The 25,727-nt window shown below is 39.6% G+C and overlaps 1 protein-coding gene across 1 annotated transcript; it reads right to left on the bottom strand.

Annotated features, from left to right (window-relative positions):
• Nucleotides 1–1,518: 1,518 nt before the first annotated feature.
• Nucleotides 1,519–8,804, bottom strand: NIM1K (NIM1 serine/threonine protein kinase; the record flags this gene model as incomplete). Its single annotated transcript, XM_081316387.1, has 4 exons — nucleotides 1,519–2,104; nucleotides 4,344–5,122; nucleotides 7,064–7,332; nucleotides 8,516–8,804. The coding sequence occupies 3 exons, from the start codon at nucleotides 8,802–8,804 to the stop codon at nucleotides 4,373–4,375; spliced, it is 1,308 nt and encodes a 435-aa protein (XP_081172513.1). The 3' UTR covers nucleotides 1,519–2,104; nucleotides 4,344–4,372.
• Nucleotides 8,805–25,727: the final 16,923 nt, after the last annotated feature.

Genomic DNA, 25,727 nt, shown 5'->3' with positions numbered 1-25,727 from the left:
TTAAAGACTTTCTATTTGATGATTGAATGACAAATTTATATGGAAAAATACTTTATTTTCATGAGAATTATGGTGCTTGAGTTTAAAAACCAAACATGCGGTTTCAGAGTTTGTACTGAAGGGCATATATAGCAAACAGTTAATGTAGCTCCTCATTCAGAAAAACATTGACTACTCTCTTAAAAAAAAAGTGGGATGGGGATATCAAAGAAAATATCAGATTGTGACCTGGCTCAGGACTTCAACCAGAAGAGCAACAAAGGTGATTGGGGGGACTGGAGGCTAAAACATAAAAGAAAGGTTGCTGGAATTGGGTATGTCTAGTCCAGGGGTCAGCAACCTGAAACAGTGAAAGAGCCACTCAGAACCGGTTCCCTCACAAAAGGAAAAACGGAGCCACAAAAAAATGTGTGCGCATGCGCATACATACGCGCATGTGCAGAACAGGGTTGGACTGAAGAGTGGAGCCAAGGTGAGATATGCACCTACCCTGCATATTTGAATTGATTGGTTGAACTTTTTTAGTCCCACTTTTTTTTTTTTTGGACTGCACATGGCAGAAGACTGGGAGCCGCAGGAGATGGCTGAAAGAGCCGCATGCGGCTCCGGAGCCGCATGCGGCAGACCTGTGGTCTAGTCTAATGAAGAGGAGGACTAGGGGTGACATGATAGCACTAAGCACAAAGAAGAGGGAGTCAAGCTATTTTCCAAAGTACCTGAAGGCAGGACAAGAAGCAATAGATGGAAACTAACCAAAGAGAGAAGCAACCTAGAACTAAGGAGAAATTTCCTGACAATTAGAACAATTAATGGAATAACCTGCCTCCAGAAGCTGTGAATGCTCCAACACTGGAAGCTTTTTTTTAAAAGACTGGACAGCCATTTGTTTGAAATGATATAGGGCTTCCTGCCTGAGCAGGGGGTTGGATTAAAAGACCTCCAAGGTCCCTTCCTATTATTATTATTATTATTATTATTATTATTATTATTATTATTATTATTATTATTATATTTATTATTATTATATTTATTATTATTATATTTATTATTATTATATTTATTATTATTATTATTATTATTATTATTATTATTATTATTATTATTATTTACATCATCATCATCAAAATATTTTAATCCTGTTTTGTTTCGTTCATGTCAGGCTCCCCAGATAGGATGACTAGAAAAATGTGATGTTCAACTTGGTCCCAGATTGCTAACTTTACAAGTGCTTCCTCTTTTGGATATCTACATGTTGTAGGATAGGATTGGTACACTTTTAGTATTCCAGCTTGCTTCACTGCACCCTCTCTTGGTCTAGCAGGCCACTCTGAAAGTGGAAGTCTATGTATCTTAAAGTTGCCAAGGTTGAGAAATATTGCTCTAGTTTACACATATAAACAATGTCCTGAATTGTCAGGGAAATAAATTAATACTTCCCCATCAGAGGGCGATGAGCCGTGGTTCATTTGACGCATGGTAAACATCAGGTACAAAAAACCCGGGGCATATTCTACTGTATATAAAAACTTTAATTGGAAAGCAAAGAAAAAGCTAACTGACTACATCCTCTCATCAGACAGAATACAAAGAGAAGAGAAAAAAAGTAAAGTGAGAAAACTTTTGTAGACATGCGCACTTAACAGCAGTGCTAGGCATGAAACCATAACATGGCTGGACATGTGGCAATCACCTTGGTTACATTGATAAGATTACTATGCAGCTGGCAGAAAAACAGAGTGAGACGTGCTGAGCTGACAAAACAGAAAAAAACGCAGTGACAACCCCTTTTGTCAGTAAAGCAGAACTCAGATAAGGCACATCTTCTGACGCAGATACTCGTGCTGGGCTGCAGGAAGTGGCTTGCTCAGCATATCAGCAATCAGATCATGTGTAGGCACATACTGCAATTTTACAAAACCTTGTTTGACTACTTGTCTTATATTTTGATAACGGATGTCGATATGTCTAGACCTTGAACCTGTAAAGCGATTCTCAGATATATAAACCACAGATTCGTTGTCTTCCATCACAGTGATCGGTCGAATCGGGTGTGTCCAGATATCTCTGACTAAAGCATCAAACCACGTTAGAGAATTACATGCATCTGAAACACAAGCATATTCAGCTTCAGTAGAAGAACAAGAAACAAAATTCTGTTTACACACATGCCAGTAAACAGGACACCCATTTAAAAACATCATATAACCTGAAGTACTTTTACGTGATTTCTTATCACTCGCCCAATCAGAATCCACATAACTGCATAGTCAGTATGTGTCGGTTCTAATAACAACTTCATGTTTTTAGTGTGTTTTAGGTATCTCAATAATTTCTTAACACATGTCCAATGAAACTGTTTTGTCTTGCCTACGTGTCGTGATAGGAGATTAACACTAAGTGCAATGTCAGGTTTAGTCCAACTACTAATATACAGCAGCGACCCAATGACTGAGCGATAAAGTGTTTGATCTTCTCTGCTACCATTGTCTGGGAAATAAATTAATACTTCCCTATCAGAGGGCGATGAACCGTGGTTCATTTGACACATGGTAAACATCAGGTACAAAAAACCCGGGGCATATTCGACTGTATATAAAAACTTTAATTGGAAAGCAAAGAAAAAGCTGACTACATCCTCTCATCAGACAGAATACAAAGAGAAGAGAAAAAAAGTAAAGTGAGAAAACTTTTGTAGACATGCGCACTTAACAGCAGTGCTAGGCATGAAACCATAACATGGCTGGACATGTGGCAATCACCTTGGTTACATTGATAAGATTACTATGCAGCTGGCAGAAAAACAGTGAGACGTGCTGAGCTGACAAAACAGAAAAACGCAGTGACATGAATGATGGCAATCAAATTGCTATTTCACAACTACATATCCCCATTAGAAACAGCAATGCTCTGCTTTCTTCATTGGAAGTGTCAAAGATGTGAGCCAGGCCATGAGTTGGTCTGTGCATGCGACACTGCAGACTTCGACATTGACAATAGTTGCTAGTTGCCTTTTGTTCCCATTTCTGGAGCTGCCATGGGTTTGCAATAGGTGGCACTTACGAAGTATTTTTCGCTCTCCATTCCCATTAAAATAGAAGTCTTTCATATACAGTAATTGAAGTTCATTTCTCCATTCTCTTATATCTGACATAGTCACAGTGACTACTTCTTGCCCTCTGAGTAGTCTCATGATTGCAGTTTTACAGGGGGAAAAAATTGCATGGCAAAGTATTGACACACACACACACAAACAATTTATCAAACAAATCCACAGATAATGATGCATTTAAAAACCATGCAATTTATTTATTATTTATTTATTTTTGGGACTTATATGCCGCCCTATCTCCCAAAGGACTCAGGGCGGCTTACAACAATAAAAAACAACAATACAAAAATTAAAAATGAATTAAATAACAGCCCCAAAATAAATTAACTACAATTAAAAATTAAAACATTTAAAAACCCATCATCAATCCAGGTCAGCCTGATGGAAGAGAAAAGTTTTGAGGTCGCGGCGAAAGGACCGGAGGTCCGGGGCCATCCGAAGCTCAAGGGGAAGCTGGTTCCAAAGGGCTGGTGCTCCCACAGAGAAGGCCCTCCCCCTGAGGGTCGCCAGCCAACATTGTCTGGCCGACGGCACCCTGAGGAGGCCCTCTCTGTGTGAGCGCACTGGGCGATGGGAAGTCGTCCCCGGTAGCAGATGGTCCTGCAAGTATCCCGGGCCTAAGCCATGTAGGGCTTTAAAGGTAAGTACCAGCAATTACCTAACCCAGTTCCTAAAGCAGCATTTGACAACCAGTAATATCGGAATCCAGAAAGTGCTCAAAGGAAAGGCAAGCCCAAAGCAAAGCCATTGGTCTCTGTGTTAAGGCAAAGCAGCTTGAGCCTCTGCTGCAGTTAGGGGGGTCTGGAGCAATCCTCAACAGGATTGGGCTTAGAAGACCCTTCCTGCAAAGACTTTGAGATAGCAAGCTTTGTCTCGCTATTAGGGTATACAGGTGGTCCTCAACATATGACATTTGGGATCAAAATTTCCAATGCTAAGCAAGCAGATTGTTAAATGAGTTACGCCTGAGTTGGCCTTAAATTTTGGGAGTGGAAACCATACATCAGAAGCTTTAAGGCATCCTTTTTACTTTTCCAAAATTACAAAAATGCTCAGGGCAAAGGTTCACTGCTACCAAACAAAACGACTCCAAAAAGTCACACTCTCTCTCAGCCCAACCCACCTCACAGGGTTGTTGTAGGGAGAAGAGAAGGAGGAAGGAGTATTGTGCATGTTCGCTGCCTGAGTTACTTACAAAATAATAAAGGTGGGATAAAATTCTAAAAAAAAATACCTTGTGTCAGACTAATCCAGGAAGGTGCTTTATAAAATCAAACAGAGTTTTGATGAATACTTGTGGTCCTGATAGGTACACAGATTTTTCTTTGACCTTTGTTTCTTGGGTTCAGGTTGGCTGACGAGAGGGACAATTTCCATGGACTGTTTTTTCTGCACCCGGTGAAGAACAATTCTGTAAGTCCCAGTTACTGAGGTGCAGTAATCTCTCCCGTGGTTATTCTGAATGTGCTCTTTTGTGATTCCCAAATGGTTCAAAATGATTTTTACCTCAGTCTCTTCCTTCTGGAGGGTATTGTCCTCAGACAAAAATTTGGGATCCAGCTTAAAGGGTTCCAAGGGTTTGGGATATTGCACACCATTCATCCATTCACTGTTCATAATGTTATCAATGGAGTAGCGTTCTGACGGAACTGGTTGTAGGATTGCCCAAATCAATCTCTGGCAAGATTCAGACAGGAATGGTGGCACGCTATATATCCCACCAAGAATGTGCTTTTTTAGCTTGGCCACTGTGTCTGCCTGGAACGGCATGAGCCCCGTGGTCATGAAATACAGAAGGATTCCTAGGGCCCAGATATCAACATAAATTCCAAGGTAATTTTCATCTCTGAAAAGTTCCGGAGCAGCATAAGGAGGAGAACCACAGAAGGTGTTCAAGGACTCCTCTTTTTGACTTACTGTGCTGAATCCAAAATCTCCCACTTTCACACATGTGTTACTGGCGTAAAAGATGTTTTCAGCTTTCAGGTCCCGGTGAATTATGTTGTTCTCGTGCTGCAGAGTAGAATTTAAAAGTATAGATATAAGCAAAAAGCCAAGGCAGTCTAATATAGGAAACGCCTTAATTTTTTTAGTTTTTCAAACTCTTTATCTGTGCTAAAAATGCAAGTTTAGATATTTTAACAAAAGCATTAAGGTAGAGTGAGAAGTAATAAAGTACGTTAAGAATTCTGTGCAAAATTATCAGCAGGGCTGTTTATAATCTTCCTTAAGGATAGTGGAATCTCTTCCTTGCATTTTCTCCTTGGCTGAGATTTTCAAGATCGAATAACTATTTGGAATGATCTGAGAATTTCAGCTCTGAGTGGGGTTTGGAACAGAAGATCTCTAAAGTCCTTTCCAATTGTACAAGTCTATGATTCTATAAGCAATATAGGAAAAGTGAAGACAGGCTGGGAAACATTGACGAATAAAATCAGTTCTGGCCATATAGTCCGGAGGCAGGCAGATTGAGATGGTTTAGGAATATATGAAGAGGCTGAGGAAGTAGCAATTGAAGAAACCCCAGGTTGAACTGGCAGGCAGAGCAACAGAAGCTACAAATAATTGGGGAGTACTGAGCACGCTGAGTACTGCAGGATAGGGTGCAAGCAAGTTGATGTTTAAAGGGATGTGGGATTGAAGAAAGGGCAGGAGAATCAGCTCGGAAATATGTACAGAAGCAACATTTGAGAGGTAGGCAGAGATGGTTGGTGGCTTTGAGGAATGTAACTGGGTATCCTAGGCCACACCTAGCGGGCTTCTGTCCCCTTGCCTTAATCATATGGCTTAGCATTGAATACACTGCTGTGTCAGGTACCACTCATGCCCCTTGTCTTCTTACTTGAATTTGGAAGCCACACCCTGTTTTGAAACTCCTTTAATTAGGAGAAACTTGCAAGAGAAGCCAGTGGTATGAGCAGGAAGTAAAGAAAATGTATTTGTCATATCTTAGGGCAGTAGGTAGTCTATATGGGTTTGTAACTTGCTCTGAAGCCTTTGAACTATGGTACTGGAGAAGACTCCTGCGAGTCCCTTGGACGGCAAGGCGATCAAACCGGTCAGTCCTAGAGGAGATCAACCCTGACTGCTCTTTAGAAGGCCAGATCCTGAAGCTGAAACTCAAATACTTTGGCCACCTAATGAGAAGGAAGGACTCACTGGAGAAGAGCCTAATGCTGGGAAAGATTGAGGGCAAGAGAAGAAGGGGACGACAGAGAATGAGGTGGCTGGATGGAGTCACTGAAGCAGTAGGCGTGAGCTTAAATGGACTCCAGAAGATGGTGGAGGACAGGAGGGCCTGGAGGAACGTTGTCCATGGGGTTGCGATGGTTCGGACATGACTTCGCAACTAACAACAACTTGCTCTGAGAACTCTCAAACTGAAGAATAGGTTGTAAAGACTTGAAACTAACAAATACAGGAAGATGATAGTGTTCCAAAAAAGACTTATAAATTGCTGCTACTATATAAAACAAAAGATTCCATCTAGCTATAATAATTATACAGAAGAAGTTACAGGGCTTTATCTTATGATATATACAGCAATGAGCCGCCAAGAAAATAAATACAATTCTGAAACATAAAGGCCAAATAAATATAAAATAAATTGTGGTGTCCTGTATATTTCCTTCTCATGCACAACTTTGACATGCAAAGATTTACCAAGGACTGTCTTCTCCTTGAAGAGTAGATTGAAAGGCAGAGAACTACAATACCTTCAACTGCAATTACAATTTTTCTAACACTAGATAGTTTTGAGCATGAAAACATTGTTGATCAACTCATCACAGCAATAGGGAAAGCTTGTCTTGCATTCACTGCTTTCAATGAAAAACACAGCCCAAGAACTGTGAAGGCATTGAAAACACCAAAATGTTCCTGGAAGTCCTCCAGAGTTACTGAGCTACCACATTCATCAACCCCAGGCAACATGGGTAACCAGAAAGGACTCACCATATGTTTAATGGCAGACACAATCTGAGCAAAAATGTGCTTGCTCTTTTCTTCCGATAACTTCCCATCTGTTATGATTTTAGTGAAAAGCTCTCCTCCATTAGCATACTCCATGACCAGGTATAGTTTGGAGAAGGTCTCCATGACTTCATACAGCCTGATAATGTTTGGATGGTGCAGCTTCTCCATACTAGAAATTTCAGAAGAGAGGAGTCTCTGGGTTGTGTGGTCTAATTTACTTTTATCCAGGATCTTGATAGCTACTTTTTCTGGAAAACACCATTTTGATGTTCACATTGTTAGGAAACATGACTAATCTCTCACTTAGAAAGAAAAGAAAAATAGTAGAAAACATTATTCAGGACTAACAAATTGAGAACAACTCTGTCTGCTGAGATCATAAATTATTCGTTTAAAGCTCCTTACCACAATCCAACTTAAATCAACTTTACATGAACCTGAACACATATTATTTAACACAATTATCAGCTTCTAAAGGAGCACGTGAGACACCATGTGAGGTAGATCTTGCCACTTAGAAAGGAAAAAAATAGAATAATTAATAGAACTGAAGTAACCTGAATAAATCTTAGTCAATTTATGCACAAACCTCAGACTGCTGATGTTTACACCTAAGATTAACATGTGGCTGGAATCTCCTTTGATCATGTGGGTATGCTTAGCTATCTCAGGCTTATGATTATCATATCTAAAGTAGTAGTGGATATTACAAAGACTTTTCAACCTAATTTAGTCCAACCCGGACATCCAACCTACTTGTGTAACAGGACAATCCATCACAGGGAGTATTATTATCACTCAAAGTTTTTCTGGATTAGACACAGGACAAAAGAAAAAAACCACAAGTTGAGCTGCCCTTACAAGTTATTCTCGTTTCAGTTTAGTTCAGCTGGAGTTACTGATTCTCCTGAAATGCTCAACAACCAGCAACAGCTGACATCTGAATAGAGACAAGGTTATTTAGGTGAAAATTGCAGTGTAAGCTGCCAGTTAATAAAGACTTAGCAAAACTGTAAATTAAAGAACATTCACAATTTCTTTGCCTTACATGAAACTCAGCATAAGAGCTGCATTTTGTACACAAAATAATATTCATACTCTAAATACTGTAATAACTACCCATATTTTTGGCCCTCTTAATTATACTGATCAGACAAATACTATGCACTGGAAAACTGGAAAAGAGAATATATTAGCAGAGGTCTATTTCAGCACAAACTATGTTAAAAGGTCAATAAATACGTTAATCTTTTAGCTTTTGCATTAATTTGGATGATTTAGTTTCAATTACTGCTTTCAGGATGTATCTTTTCAGTACATATATGGGAGACACATATAACACAGGACTTTTTCACATAACATGGTGTTCTTTCTCTTTGGCCTACATGAACCTCCCATAAACCCATGTTCCACTCACTGAATTGTTCTTACCTTTTGTCAGAGTGTGTATTCCAAGTTTCACTTGGGAGAAGTTCCCACTTCCAATTTTACCTCTGATGCTGTAAAACCCAACCCTCTTGCCCAGAGTTAATTCTTTTACTATTTTTTCACTCTGGGACATATCTAGAATAAGTTTCTCAAACGGGGTCAGTTGGTGTTGATTGGCTGGCTCATCTTCTGTGTTCACAACTTTGTTAGTATGATAATCTCCGCCATCTTCATGATTCCACCTAGCATTACTGGCACTCCCTAGATCTCCATTGCAGTGAACTGTGGTCATGGTCCAGGGAAAGACACATATCCATGGGATATAATTGATTCCAGGGAAATCTTTAAAAAGAATCTGCAACTGCAGAAGCATCCATGAGTTCAAGATCAGTTCAGTATTGAGTTTATATGAAATTTCTGTGGTAGCAAGATATTGCACGTTTCTTCCAATTAAAGTTGATAATTAAAATAGATTCATTTCCTCCATTGTTCATTAGCTGTTTTTAAATGCCAAGGAAGATAGTAGTGGTTGTAACATGCAGGTTTAGTGAAAGATTTGCAATCAAAGCTACAAACTCATTGTCTCCTAAGCAGGGAATGGTGGTGCACCCAATTCAATACATCTGAGGACTCAGGTTTCAAGACTCCAACTATTCACACATATCAAGTACTGATGATTCTGTATACATTCTAATCCCTTAGAATAGCTGATCACATCTAAGAAGGATGATGAGTTGGAGGTTCTTCTTTTCCTGATTCAGGTCTCAGCCTGAAAACTGAATGCTGAAATATTCATTATTATACCCTTTTGGTCAGCAACGTTTTTGCTCCAACCTGGAAACGCTTAGGCACTTTTGCAAAGCTCTGCTGTCAAAATGTCACTTGTGTTCATTTCATTGTAACTGCAGGGAAGAGGGGTGACACCAGAAGATGGCTTGCTTTCATATTCCCAGTTCTCCAAATATTACCAGTTGCATGCCTTCCTAAAAGGAAAGAGAGGTTATTTGTTTGTTTATTCTATTATTTGTTTTGTTTTTATCCATTTACATAAATGCCCATCTCAAACATAAATAAATGCAATGCTAGCATTTCTTGCCCATTTCTCCTGCAGGCCTCTGAACTAGTCCCAGCAGTTTTGTTGATCAGATTTCAGAAATAGTTTGTAATTTCCTCTCTCCTGGGGAGGACAGAAAGTGACTGGCCTAAGGTGACCCAGCTGGCTATGTGTCTAGGGCTGGGCTAGAAATCACAGTCTCCTGGTTTCTAGCCAATGCCTTAACTACTAGACCCACTGCGCTCTCTTGCTGGCCTGTAGGACATCTCAGTCTTCCAATTACTGTATGCCCAAGTGTTACCATTTAATGTTTTTACAAAAGTGCCAACAGAAAAACCAAATCTAGTGGTAACTTGTGCAGAGACGCCAAAACGAAATTTTACTATGAAGCTCCCCATCTATTCCATCTGATATAGATGGCATGTAACGATCACTTTATGAAAATAAGCTGTATCATTGCAAAGTTCTTAATGTGCTCAGGACTCTTGGATTTCTGACAAAGGAAAGCCAGCTACTTAGCACTGTCTTTCCATTTACAGTTTGCAGATAAAGAGGACATAAATAGCATAGTAACGTTAAGGACAGGACTGCTTAGAACAGTAGTTGCAGTCACAGCAGCTATTTTTGCAGTAGTGTTTGTACTTCACCTCAATACACATGCCAGTGTTACTAAATGTGTACCACGAGCATCAGAGAACACATGCTATTATATAATCAGGACACGTGCTTAATCTTCTAATCTTGTGGATTATTACTGCAGCATTATTATTGCAGCAGACTGGACAGCCATTTGCCTGAAATGGTATAGGGTTTCCTGCCTGAGCAGGGGGTTGGACTAGATGACCTCCAAGGTCCCTTCCAACCACTTCTTCTTCTTCTTCTTCTTCTTCTTCTTCTTCTTCTTCTTATTATTATTATTATTATTATTATTATTATTATTATTATTATTATTATTATTATTATTACTACTACTACTACTACTACTACTACTACTACTACTACTACTACAAAGCACCATAACATTTTTTTTATTTTAGATGAAACGCCATACTTGCTATTTGGCTTAATGTAGTCTTTACTTCTATCATGTTTGCTCTGATGAATTAGAACAGACATGTCAACCACAAGGCTGTGGGTCAGATGCGGCCTGACATGTGGTTCCATCCAGCCTGGGGACCTGCTCTGAAAAGAATAAAGGACTGGCCCGCTGCACCTCGGCCCGGCCCAGGCCGACCGGGCACTGATCTACAACTTGGTTGCATCTATCAAAGCCAGAACGCGCTCAGCGTTAAATCCATGGGGCAGCCCCACCCTGCTCCCTGCGTGCGCGCGCACGCAAGCAGAGTCCAGCGTCCCTGCTGGCTGTCTTGTCACGCAGGCTGACTTCACGCAGGATGCCAGCACTGGCCATCTCCTGTGCACACACTTGGGGGGCAGGGCAGAGGTGGCAAGGCAGCTCCTTGCTGATTCCAGTGGATCTTAGGCTGAGCATGTTCTGGCTTTGATGGACACAACCAGGTTGTAGATCAGCGCCAACCCCCCCCCAACACTTCCAGCCTCACAGACATGAGGCTTTCCTTTCACTGGGACAGACCCCCCCCATACGGGATAACAAGACTGGCAGCAGCATGGCAGCGCTGGCAATCTCCCCCTCCCATCACCCCTTCCTGAGCGTGGAGGAAGGAAAGAGATGAGAAGGAAGGAGGAAGTGTAGCAGAACGAGGTAGGAAGTTTATTCTCTGGAGAGAGAATAAAAAGCCTTTTTGCCTTCCTACCTCGTTCTCCCTCCTTCTGGCTTGTCTCAGGGGACAGGGTGGGGCTGCCCCATGGATTTAAGTCTGAGTGCATTCTGGCTTTGATGGACGCAACCAGGTTGTAGATCAGCACCCCCCCACCAGCACCTCCAGCCTTGCAGCCATGAGGCAACCCTTTCAATGGGACCACCCCCACCCACCCACATAGTATAGGAATGGCCAGCAGCAGCATATTAGTGCTGGCAATCCCTTCCCCTCCCATCACCCCTTCCTGAGTGGGGGGGGGAAGGAAAGAGATGAGAAGGTGAAGAAAGGAACGGAGGGAGGGAGGGAGAGTGGGAGGGAGGGAGGGAGGAAGGAAGGAACAGGGGGGAAGGAAGGGAAGAAGGAAGGAACAGAGGGAGGAAGGAATGGAGGGTGGGAGGGAGGAAGGAACAGACGGTGGGAGAGACCATGTCCCGGCACTTGCCCCAGTCCCATCCTCCTCTGCCAGAAACCCTCAGATCTGCCCCAGTCCTACCCAGGAATCCCTGAAGCAAGTGATGTCGAGCTGGCCATGCCCACCCAGTATGCCATGCCCACCCCAGCCACACCTACCCAGTAGGCCACACCCATCCCAGCCACACCCAACTCCCCCCTCCAAGGCAACCACAATGCTGATGTGGCCCTCAATGAAATTGAGTTTGACACCCCTGAATTAGAACTTCTGTTGCTAAATTGTTGTTAACTTCTCTTGATAATCCTTACAGCCAATTTTATAACCTTTTTTGCTGCAGCCATTTTGCAAATCACATGGTCATTAAACTAATCCAGTTTCCTCACTTGATTTTACTTGTCAGAAGCTCATTGGGAAGGTTGAAAATGACAATCACATGACCTGGGATACTGCAACTATCATAAATACATGCTAGTTGCCAAGTGCCTGAATTGTGATCATGTGACTTCAGGGATCTGCAACAGTCAGAAGTGGGAGAACCAGTTTCAGCACTATCATAACTTCAAAAAGTCACTAAACAAATAGTCAATATCTATTGTATTGTTCCATTTATAGGAATGAGTGCTCAGCTGTTGCCACTTGTCTTGTAAGATATTCCAAAAAGGGAGAGTGAATATTATATATCACAACAACATCTTCACAGGTATATTCAGGTTTTATATAAATACAGTATTTGCCCCTTGCATCATCTGGTAGAGTTTTGGTAAAATAATGCTTATACCCTGGACCTCTTATAATTGTAAGAGTTACTCTGTGATAGGTAGGGCTGGTTTTTAAATACAAAATATTTTAAACAATGATATTTTTGTATGAATAGAGGTAAACCTTTGATTAGTAAATAAAACGTATGCATATTTAACAACAACAGATTTGTTTCAGAGACACCTGGAATTAGGATCACCATCTGGCTTATAAAGTAACATGCTTTCCCAACTTGTTTGTATCTAACTTCTCCTTCCATCATCCCTCCGACTAAAGCACTTTCCACTAACACTGCATCTTTGCCGTTGCCTTGTAGTCAAAACTGTATGAGTTGAAGTTGGATTGGGAGCAAATTTTATTATTACTTATCCTTCCTATTGTTAGCAAGCACAAACTCTCCATCTACACCAGGCCTGCTTATTTGTCCCATAGAACCCCCAACTTAGACTCAGTTGATCCCCAGATGGAAAAGATGACACGGAATCAGACCGGACTCAGATTTTCAGGCACAACACTGATTCTTGACATTCCAGAAGCCACTCAAGGCTTGGTTATGTCACCAAGCCTTGGAGTCTGAGGAACAGGGAACATGGTTAGAAGGCTCCACTATTGGTGAAAACATTCTCTCCATATCTGGGTTTGCATATTTTCTCTACTTTGCTTGTTGTATATTTGTATAATCGCCCAGACCCACTCTGTGAGAAAGATAGGTTTCTAAATTTGATGAAATAAATCTATAATAAAAATTTAAAATTATTTTTTAATATTTAAAAATATTTTTATTATTTTTCTTTTTAGCTAGGTTGATTTTATAGTATTGTAGTTATATTATCAATTATATAGTTTTATTAATATTGTAAGCAGCCTAGAGTTACCACGTGGTAAGATGGCTGGCTAATAAATTTTACAAATACCGGTAAATAAAATTTATTTTTAATAGTTTTTTTTAAATGTGTTAATGATTTTTTAAAACATATGTTGTCTTATTTGGTTACTTTATGCTGCCCAGAGTCACTTCCATTGAGATGGATGGCCATATAAATAAATCTGATGAATAACCAAACAAATAAATTTAATCACCAGGGCCTCCTTAAGAGGAAAGATATCAGACAGTTGGGATCAAAGAAATAGTTTTGTTACAGCCAACTACATTTTTCCCAGAGAGTGAAGGTGTGAGGCAGCCAATACCATTCCATCCAGGATGAAGATGACAAGTCTAACTCCCAATCATAAGGTCCTATCCTGACAGCATTTATCCTGCCTGATCAAATAGGGATGCTGAATCTCTTCACTGAGGTGGATTCAGTTACCAATCCCTATTTTAAATGAATGAATTGCAATACATAAGGTCTTGCCTCCTACAGAGAATTACCAGTTTGAACTGTGGTAAATTATTTCATGTCAACTTAGTTGCATTGGATGGATCCAATTTTCATTATTAAGGAGGAAAAACAAGAATTGTTGTTTATAAGTGTATTGCTGTTTTCTTAAGAAGTCCTAAGAGTTTTAGCTTAGTTTAATTTAATTATGCTAAATTCAACTCTATTTCACTTTAATTTGCTGTAGATAATTCACTAGAAAGAGGTATGATATTTTGGAACAGATGATTTTCCCCAGTTCAGTACAAAGATAGTAACTTTCTAGTTTAAGAACACAAGCCATACTGACTCATAATTTTCTCCTCGCATCCAAGGAGACCATTAACTCCATATTGGTTCTTCTCTATCTTAAAATGCATCTTATTTTGTTAAAGCACCTCAAATTGCTGGAGAGGTTTTCTACCCATCACTACCCACATTTCATTCAGTTTCCAACTGTACTGTGAAAATGTAGCTGAACAAAAATAGCAATTTCAAGCAAGTTCCTTGATGTAACTTGCAATTACCAATCTTCCACTGTAATGATATTTCTTTGACAAGTTTTTAATCTATGTGTGAAATTGGCAAGGTTTTAAGCAACCTGATGCAGTTATATTAGTTTTCATTGCTTTTAACTCAAGGAGATGTAATTTACAACAGGCTATATTTAACTTTGTTAGCTGAATCATTTCGGTGCCTGTTTTGAAGAAGGATGAATTTCAAAGCAGTCCCTCAGGAGAAAAATGAAGTGGCAATGTCTTCCTCATAAGATACCTTATAGGCATGATGGCCTTCAACTCCCATATTTCTTTGCCAGCAGAGAGGGCAGTGGATTATGGAACACTACAGAGGAGTCTTGCAAACACTGTAATAATAATTTTGGGGTACGTGCAGTGGTGGGATTCCGCTGGTTTGCGCCACTTCGGCAGAACCGGTAGCTAATTTTTTATTGCTCAGGTCCAGAATGGAGTTCCGGAAGCGGCATCTACACAGAGAACCAGTTGTTCACATATTTGAATCCCACCACTGGGTATGTGGATACCATCAAGTCGATTTCGACTCCTGGAGACTGCCTAGACTAGTGCCTGCAGTTTTCTTGGCTAGATTTCAGAAGTAGTTGCCATTGCTTTCTTCCAGGGGATGACAGAGAATGACTGGTCTCAAGTTCACTTAGTTGGCTTCGTGCACCTAGGATAGGGCTAGAATTCACAGTCTCCTGGTTTCTAGCCAGATGCTTTAAAATATGTAACAGTAATAATATAAACTAACAAGCTGACTATTTAAATCCTTTAGTGTGTTCAATGTTCCTTCTTTCCTGCTTCCTTCTAATGCATATATTTCACCTAGGTGAGATTTGCAAGTTTTAAAATCAGTATAATGTTTAAAAATCCAATCCTGTGAAACAGGGTAACATCTTAACTCCAGTTGTAGAGCTCAATCAATATCTGATTTTAAGTTAGTTTCAAAAGAGCTATTGCTTTGTTTTTAAGGCATATAAAAACATGAAAGAAATACAGGCTCTATTTATTTAAATGGAGCTATTAAATATTGTGCTTCTTTCTTAAAAGCTGCAGTGGCTTGACATAAAAGGCACACAGCTGTAGCCTTGTCCTCATCTGATCCTCTCATGTTTGTATTTTTTCCTTTGGTCACACTCCCCAACCATTCTCCCACCTCTTTGTAATACAAAGTACACAGCCTCCCCCCACCCCCAAAGTGAGGTTCTAATTAATAGAAAATAATTTAAATTAACCCTTTACTTGGCCCACATTTTCACTTGTTCTTTGAAGTACCTTTGCCACTACTCTACCAAAGGTGAAATGGAAGAGAGGGTCTCTCTTATAATAGCCATTTCCACTCTTTTCAATATTCCCTTACTGCCCTTCATCATAATAAACTACTTTTCTACCAGCATTTGCATATCTTAACATTTCTCCTTTAATAAACATTCTACCAGCCTGCAGAATTTACCCGCCAACTCCATTTTTGTCATTTATATCTAACTTGCAACAGTTTACTACATTTCTTTTTCAAGAAATTTTAATGTCTCAAAGGTGCTTTTTCAAGAAGCACCTGGACTTTCTTGTTTTTTCTTTGAAGACATTTCACTTCTCATCCAAGAAGCTTCTTCAGCTCTGACTTCAGCTGAGGAAGCTTCTTAGATGAGAAATATATTAATTTCCAGACCCATACAGCTGGCTTCCTCATACAATCTTTGGAACATTTACTGCAAGTAAATGGGTTTTCTGCCAATAGTACAATAATATCTGCATACCAAAGTATCTGAACATTCATATCCTCAAGTATCACACCTCTAATATCATGAGAACCATCCTTCTACATCTACCCATTAATACAAGCGACATCCAATATCTCACCCAACACTGAACCATTAACTAAGCATTCATTCTACTTATTCTCAGCCCAGCTAACTTCAATCAATTACCAGGCTTATCACACTCACCAACCAACCTCCAATTTCTATTTTATAATATTTTAGCCCGAGGGAAAGAAGAATCAAAAGATGTAACCAAAGAAAAATGAAGTATGTTTGTAAAAAGTAAGGTATGGTTCAAATAAAATTAGCAGAAGGGACGTTGTTGTTACTACTACTGCAGCTGTGTGCTATTGCAAAAGCCAACTTTGAAAGCTAAGAACAGCATATGGTCTCTAGTTTAAACCTGGATATTTCTTTGAAAAAGAGTTTGCTTTCTGATATCTATAAATTTAATTCCCTGAAAGGCAAGACTACTGTATTATGAAGAGGTAATTCTTGCTCTACTATAATTAGACATAAGCTCCTTCAGTTTTTAACTGGATAGTCATGCAGGGAAAGAAAAAAATCCCTATTATTTTTGCTAGATATATTTCCACTGAATACATTGAAACATACCCATGCTCTTCTTAGCCCATGCCAGTTACAATGAGCACCAATCTACCTTGCCCATTAACATCTAGGCCCAACATTTGAACAGTGCAGACCCCAGGATCCCACAGAAAAGCAAACTCCTCTACCTTCAGAATGCCAAGGAAATGTTGCATATTGAGAATCCAGACTACAGTAGGAATTCTGAGGTTACTGCCTGGTATTTAAAGCGCAAGAGAGTCTGCAAGCTAATACTCTAGATCCTAAGATTCAAAAGAGCTAAAGCTATTTTTATATCCATGATCATACACTCCTCATGGCATTTTTTTCACTCACTAATCCATTCTGGATTTGCTTAACCTTTCATCCGATACCAGTCTGCACAAATCACAGCAGCTCCTTTAAATTTATTCATTTGTTTACATTCATTTTGCAGTTTAGAAGCTGACCAACTCCATGAGAGTCTGGTCTGCTTGCAGTATTAATAAGTGTAAACAACAGCAAAAGGAACACAGGCTATCTAGTTCTGGAAAAACACTTAATCTAATAAAGTGCATGGCAATTTGAGTTTGAGACCCTGCCTTAAATCATTGCAACTTTTCCCAAAGATGTATCACTGACCAACAGATCTGGAGGGCACAGAATTTTTCAGTGCATACAGTCAATTAACTCCTTTGTTGTTTTGGCAGCTATTTGAGGGAAAAAGAGACCCTACAAAGAGTTAAGCTGATTTTCCCAGTTATGATAAAGACTTCTAAGATGACAAGAGAACATTGCAAGGAAACTTACAGGAGCAAAAGACCATCCTATTGATACTGCAGATTTAATGTTTTTCCTGGATTATGTACTGAGCCAGTTGGAGTATCACACCAAATCTTAATTCACTATGATAAGAATGGTACACCAAGTCAAAAGTTGGGTTCATAGACATCCTATTCTCACAATGCATTTTAAGTGGGACAATGACAGGTAAAATATGTTAAAAGCCCTGTCAACTAACAGATTCAGCTATGCCAGGATAACACTAATTCCACCTACTTGATGGGTCTTAAGAATGCTTAAACCCAGTAACTTTCCTCGGTCCTTCAAGAAAAACGGATGGAGATTCTAACACTTCAAATAAATATTCCATCACGTACTCCACAGCAGGCAATTAATCTCAAATGAGGAATCTCTTTCAAAGCAAAATGTACGGACCCATTTGGTCTGCTGCACCTTTTGATTCAGCAAAATATATTGATTAAGAAAGACACTGTGCAAAAGAAAAAGACTAAAGTGGAAACTAAGAAAATAGATGATGGGACTTACCAGAGAGAATACTTAAAAGAGAAACATTTGTTTGAATGTGGTTAAAGAAATAGAAAAATTTTGGAATATATATGTCATTCTAAGAGGGATGAATTCTCTAAATATAATATAGTATGCTTTTTCCCCTTTTTTGTTCTCCTTCTTGATATGAATAATATAAAAAAGTTGAAATGACTTAGATAAAGGAAATATTTTATATATTTAAATGTGATTGAATTTAAGAAAATTATAATGGATAAAAAATGTTTTGAATAACAGTTAAAGGACTAGATGACCAGATATATTAAATGGAATGTTTAAAGATTAAACATATTTTTAATTATGGTTAAAGAAATTTAGGAAATAAATACATATTAGCTTGGGAGGGATATATATTTTCAGTAGTATGTTATTTTTTATGCTTTTTTACTCTTCCTTTTCTTCCTTTTTTTTCTATTGTTTTATCTATTTCTTAAGAAATGTAAAAATGTGAGATGGTTCATATGGAAAAATAGAGTTCAATTTTTAAATGTAATTAATTTTTGAGAAAATCTTAAACAGTAAGAATATCTAGAATTTGGTGGGAGAAACAAATTAAAATAAGGACTGTAACAGGATCTATAAGGCAGCCAGAATGATTGGATAGAAAAGAAATATTATATTGATGTGATTAATATTTTTAGGACTATTGGGAAAAATTATATATTTAATTGTTATCTATCGAAACAATAAGAATTGCATTAACTCAGTGTTTGCAAAAGAGGATATTTTGGGAAAAGAGGAAATCAACTAAAACTATTATGTGGATTATGGATTATAGAAATTAATTGTTAGTGATTGTTTTACAAATGTAACCCAGACAACACACTGTTCACCAATTATTAAGTGATTTGTTTTTAAAAAAATTCAACAAAATATATTCCAAAAAAGGAATGTGATCTCAGAATGCATCCAGTGCCCCAGTGTTTTAGAAATGGGTTCCTTTTAATCTCAAGGCACTGATCCCAGATATTATTTTCTAATTTTTTCTACTGATAAGCTAATTCTGAAATTAGTTCAACCTTCATGAATTAATCAACATCTCAGTCATAGTTGTCAGGACAACAAACAGAAAAATACATCCTTATTAATCCTCTTGGAATAAATCTATTTTAATGTAGTACTACCTAACCAGTCTATCAGAGAAACGTCTTGAATATTTTTTACATATTATAGATTTTTAAAAAAAAAAACATCAGGAGGCTGAACAACAAAGGAAGGCCATGTTCTTAGGAGATAGGCTGACCATTATAACTCCTGTCTGCTAAGCAATGTTTCTCAACCTCAGCACCTTTAAGACGTGTGGACTTCAGACTTCCAGAATCAGCCAGCTAGCAAGGAAAATTCTGGCTGAGGAATTCTGGGATTTTTAAGTCCACACAACTTAAAGTTACTGAAGTTAAGAAACCCTCAACCTCAGTAAGCCAACATGACAACAAACTACTAGAGGGATTTACATAGTGTGGATAGATTCAGGTTATTTACACCTTATGTGAACTATTGTGTCCAACAAAGACAAACTGAATGATTGTGAATACATTTGGGGCAAGCATGAAACAGCCCTTTCATGAAGAAATACGTTTTAAAACCCTTCCATTCATGCAGAATTCATGAAGTAAGGAGAGAACTTTCCCTTACAAAACAGTCATAAATTCAAAATGAGACAAATGTACCCAATATCCAGGAGATGTTTTAACCTGTAGTTAACCTGTAGGGTAGTGATTGGATCTGATTATGACAGCAATCAAGATATCACTGAGAGATCTAAAAAGCCAATTTTAGATAGTTTTGGAGAGAATATGATTGCCAAGGATTAACATTGACTTGATGGTTCTTAGTTGCTCAGTCAGTCAGTCAATAACCTAGGACAGTCTTCTCCAACTTGATATCCTCTGAATGGATAGCTGAAACCTGGCTGGACATTATTGGAACTGAAGGCTGATCTAGCCGATTCTAGTTGCTAAACAGAACTCCTGCTTTCATGGCCCTACAGAATGGATACATCCTTAAATGATGCAAGCAAAACCACAAAATGCACACCTAAATAAGCAACAAAACTGTGCTTCTCAGTCACAGAGGAGGAAGAGGAAGGCAACAGAGAGAACTTTCCTGAAAAGTTTGATACAGTAATGCCTCTACCAATGACACTCTAGCTAGAAGATGATTAGTAATATGAAATTATGCTATGCCAATGGCATATAACAATACAGTAAGACTATGCCATTCAATTCCAATTAAGGGTACCAGTTTATCAATACCACATTCTCCTGTGCCTAGATTTCTCCGCTTTAGAGTTACTAATATTGATAGTGCAAACTACCTTTCCAGTAGTTTATACATAGTACAACTGCAGATATTTCCTTTCCTCAATTCTTTCCCCTCTCAAGGAAATATTTCTTTCCATGCAATAGTCTTTTGCAATAATTATGGTCCTATTTTAAAGCATTATCTGTGTAGTTCATAGAACTTTGTTTCCATACATGAATTCCTCTTGGATGCTTATAGAGATTAATATATTGAATATTTAGAGGAATTTTACATTCACAAAGAAACTTTACAGCAGAGGAACTAATCTAAAATATTACAAATGAAAAATAACATTACTAATTGTATCTAACCTGGGTTCAAAATAATTGTAATAATAAAAAATCTTTACAATACAGAATTTCAGACCTAGTTAAGATAAACACACCCTTTAACACTTGATCAAGCATGTTAACATAAAATTAATGTATCCAAAAAATACATGCATTCACAGGCAGCTTCCTATAGTTCCTGTAGGCGTCCCAGGGAATGCATACTGTGAGGAACCGTCACAGACATGCATGTATATGTTTACATATTAGCAAGATGCAGTTCTGTATTATCCTTAGTTGCCCAGCCAAGACGAATAGAACAATTGCTCCCTGAGCCTTAATTCCCAAAGAATAGTTTCCGCTTACTTTTTTGATACCAAACAAGAGGCATAATAAATTATACCACCTTTGGCTTAAGATATAAGACGGAATGCAAACAGGCGTGGGAAGCGTCACTTTCCCATCCTCCTGGGCAGGTTTTCACAACCCTTGTATAGTATTGTTAGAACCCAGAATAGTCATTCTTATTCATACGGATGAATAATAATAAAGAATTAATGAATAGAAAGAATACACAATCGTTGTTATTCATAGGGTTGAAGAGAAGGCGGGGAGGGGACTCCGAGCCCCCCACCCCGACCCTTCAGTCCAGGGGTCTTCAAACTTGGCCCTTTTATGACTTGTGGACTTCAACTCCCAGAATTCCTCAGCCAGCAAAGCTGGCTGAGGAATTCTGGGAGTTGAAGTCCACAAGTCATAAAAGGGCCAAGTTTGAAGACCCCTGCTTCAGTCCTTCCAGGCGCCCAGGTGGCTCGCGGGCGCCCGGCTGAACTCCAACTTACCGCCTCAGCTCCAAAGAGCCGCCCTGCCCCCGCTTGTCCTGCTGACCCGAAGCCGTCCGGAGGAGGAGGAGGAGAAGACGGAAAGCAGCTCCCGCCTCGCCCGCCGCCAGCAGTTCAGAGAAGCCGCCTCAGAGCTGGGCGGCCGGCCGGCCGATAGGTGAGGAGGCGCTGCAGCGGGTCGCGCCCGGGAAAAGGAGAACGCGGGAAGCCGGGAGCGAGGGAGGGAAGCCAGCCGTACCGGGATGCGTCCGGCTACGTGGGGCCTCGGAGAGTTGGCGGGCGGCTGGTTGACGAGAGGAACGGTTGCAGTTCTGCCGGCTTTATTACGCGGCAGGCTATTAGCAGGCAGCCCCCTCCGTTTCGTTAAAAAAAAAGTTTTGGTTTTTTTTTTAACAAAATGGAGCCTCCCGCGCAATTTTAACAAAATTATTGCCTCCCGCGCTATAAAAGCAGGCAGGACTGCAGCCCTTCGGCCACCCGCAGAGAATGAAGCGCAAGTAGTCCTTGTCTTACGACCACAATTGGGACCAGAGTTTCTGTTGCTAAGCAAAGCGGTGGTTAAGTTTTTTTGCCACATTAAAGTGAATCTCGCTTAAGGGAATCGCGTGGTCGTCGTTAAGCAAATTCTCCCGTCGATTTTTGCTTGTCAGAAGCTGGCTGGGAAACTTGCAAATAGCCATCGCAGGACTCGGAAGATGCCACACCTATCAAAAGTGCCACCTGCCCAAATTTTGATCACATGAGTGAGGGATGCTGCAAGGGTTGTAAATGCAAGGTCAAATTGTAAGTCTTTTTCCCCCCCAATGCCTTTGTAACTTTGAATGGTCGCTAAAACAAACGGCTGTTATGTCAACATAACAACAATGGTTATTATGGCTAACTTCCTGTAAGGTGACTTCCCTCTGATATTCCTAAACATTTACTCAGGGGCCTCAAGTTTCTAGTCCAGTACCTAACACGAATGTGCCACAAGATAGCTTCAGCCTCCTCAAATTTCTCTGTTTTAAAGACATTTAATTTAATTTAATTTAATAATATTTCTATACCGCCCTTCTCCCGAAGGACTCAGGGCGGTGAACAGGGCAAGAATAAAAATACAGATTACAAAAGTTAAAACAAGATTAAATAAATGCCCACATACTAAAATACATCTTTAAAACCCAATAAAATAACAATAACAAACCCCAATAGCAACTGTTACACTTCTGGAACTCTACAATTTCATGTTTCCCAAACCTTTTCCTTTGATACCCAAAACTTATCAGAAAGTCCTTTTTACCCAATGTAGGTAAAACACAACTACACAGAAAACCATAGCAGTAACCCAAAGAAAAACCACTTTTACTCACTTCTGCTAATTTATCCAGGTTTGGGAATCACTGCTGTAGCTGTTGTGTGCTGGGTAAAAAAAATACAAAAAAGCTTCTTTAACTAACCTGTCATTGCTTACCAGAGCCACCATTTCAGGTATGGCTTCTGGGAGTAACTTTTGGTAAAAAAAATGTCTTAAGCATGACATTTGCTATTGTGGTTTTGAACTGAAGCTGCCTCTGGACCTAGGAATTTGACTCACAATATGGCATTTAAAAGACTGTATTCAATGTTCAAGCCTCACTATGAATAGCTAGATAGTCCCTTTTACATTGTACTTAAAATAAATATATATCAAATTATAGTATTACATCAGCCTTCCCATACTGCCATCTTCTAACTAAGTTGGAAGATGGCTGATGGAAGTTGTTGCCAACCCGTTCTAAAGAGCAATTGCTTTATGAAGGCTCTTTCAAATGAACAGAGACTTTAAAGTTATTCATACAAGGAGGTTAGAGACTATTTTAAGTGGCATTTTAAGAGTGGAAAAGTTTGACTGAGAGATCACTAAACATGGCAGATGCATTTAACTTCTGCTAGGCAAATGTTTGCATTGATTCCTAGCCAACAAGAGAATAATATAATTGTGGCTATATTAAAGTACATAACAAATAACAAACACATCTCAACCACCTTCGGGAGTCCAACGCTTAAAGCTGCTCGCCGCTGGATGACCTTTACCTGCAGAGAAGCCTCCACATGTGAGCAACTCTTCTTCCTTCATGAATGCCTACGAGGAAACTACTCCCCCAAAGCTTTAACTACAGATCATCAATCAATCATCCAGCACCATGGAAAACAGCAAGACAGAATGCTAAAAGCATGGTCTGACTGATGATAACAGATGCTCACAACTGCCTCAACAAATACATAAAATGCCTCACCGAGCAAAAGTTTCTACGCAACAACACCATTGGACCACAACTCAAAGTTTAAACACAGCAATTGAATGCAGAACAACAAACACAAGAGAAAAGAAGCACACTGTCCTGCAAAGCAAGCTATCCAGACTAACGGCCAACAACCCCGACAACAATGAACAAACCTGGATCAAGAACCTATCCAACCGCCAAATCAAAGATGAGGAACAACAAGTCCTGACGAAAGGACTCAACTTCAGCCACAAAGATGTGCCAAACACAGAATTCCTAGCAAGCCTAGGAAATCAAAAGACCTCAGCAAAGAAATCTAACAACAAATAGGCCAGACCGTCGTCCCGATGCTGACACGCAAACGAAACTCCAGCATCTTTACAAGCAATGAAGGAACTACAAGCAATGAAGTCCCTCAAAACAGATAACAATATTATCATCCTACCAGCCGACAAAGGCCGAATGACAGTCATACTAGACAAGGCTGACTACATACAAAAGGCCATACAGGATACATTCACCTATAGGTGTGTCAACACAGACCTAATGATAAAACTGACCAACAAGATCAACAAAACCCTAAAAAAGTTGCAGGAACTAAATCAAATCACCCAAGAGGAATATCGGAGAATGAAAGCAACTGATTCAAACATTATACAGTTCTATGGACTTCCGAAAGTCCACAAAGAAAACACCCCACTCAGGCAATTGTCTCACTCCCTGGCACACCCGCTTACAACCTTGTGAAAAAAATGTGGAAACGCCTAAAGCACCTAATTGGCGATTCCCAATATTCCATAAACAATGCCACACAATTCCTGCATAAACTCAAACACCTACACATTGATGAAGATGAAACAGTGATATCATTTGATGTTACCACATTATTCACATTGGTAGATCTGAAACTACCAATTGACCTAATCAAAGAACTACTGGACAACACACAAACACCAAGAGGACCACTTACAACAGAAAACACTTGTGAACTCCTCCAGCTATGCTTAACCACCTACTTCAGATTTGACAGAGAGATCTATGAACAACTCAAGGGATTGCCCATGGGATCTCCTATATTTGGCCCGGTCGCGGAAGTCATCATGCAGAAGATTGAAGAAGTTGTACTTCCACAAATAAATCCCAAGCTGTGGGTATGTTACGTGGACGACACCTTCATAATAATCAAGCACAACCAAGTCAATCAAACCTACCAAAGAATCAACTATGTCTTCACAGACATCCGATTTACAATAGAAATCGAGAATAACAACTAACTGCCATTCCTGGATGTCTTGTAACCAGAATGGCCAATGGCCAACTTCTAACATCCATGTACAGGAAGGCAACACATACAGATCAAATCCTCAACTTCCACAGCAACCACCCCAAATGCCACAAACAAAGCAGCGTCAGAACACTGTTTGGGAGAGCGGAATCCCATTGCAACACCATGGAAGCCAGATCAGCAGAACAAACACTTATATGAAATATTCAAGAGAAACAGTTACCCATGAAACTTCATCCAGAGATTGCCATACACAAACAATACAAACACCCAAAGCAACACAACAACTACAACAGGAACAACAACAACCAGACGAATCACAATTCCCTACGTACAGAATGTTTCAGAGATGACAGCAAGACTGCTATGCCAACATGACTTTGCAGTAGCCCACAAACCAGCCTCAACTCTCAGACAGACCCCGTCAAAACCTAAGGAGCAGACAGAAACAAACCAAAGATCAGGCGTCATATACCAAATCCAGTGCAGCAACTGTGAAAAAAACTACGTGGCCGAGACAGGAAGAAAACCAGACTGCACAAACACTTCCTGGCTATCAAAAGACATGACTCACTATCCCTCATGTCTGTCCACGACGACTCAGAAGGACACAAGTTTGATCAAACCAGGACCAGAGTTGTAACTCAAGCGAAATCAAGGGAAGAAAGAGAATTCCTCGAAGCTCTGACAGACGAGCACATTTCAAAGCGCAC

The sequence above is a fragment of the Vipera berus genome (assembly GCF_964194415.1).
Source record: "Vipera berus genome assembly, chromosome: 2".
Lineage (NCBI taxonomy): Eukaryota > Metazoa > Chordata > Lepidosauria > Squamata > Viperidae > Vipera > Vipera berus.
Note: the sequence above shows the minus strand (reverse complement) of the source record. Positions and strands in the feature narration are given on the sequence as shown.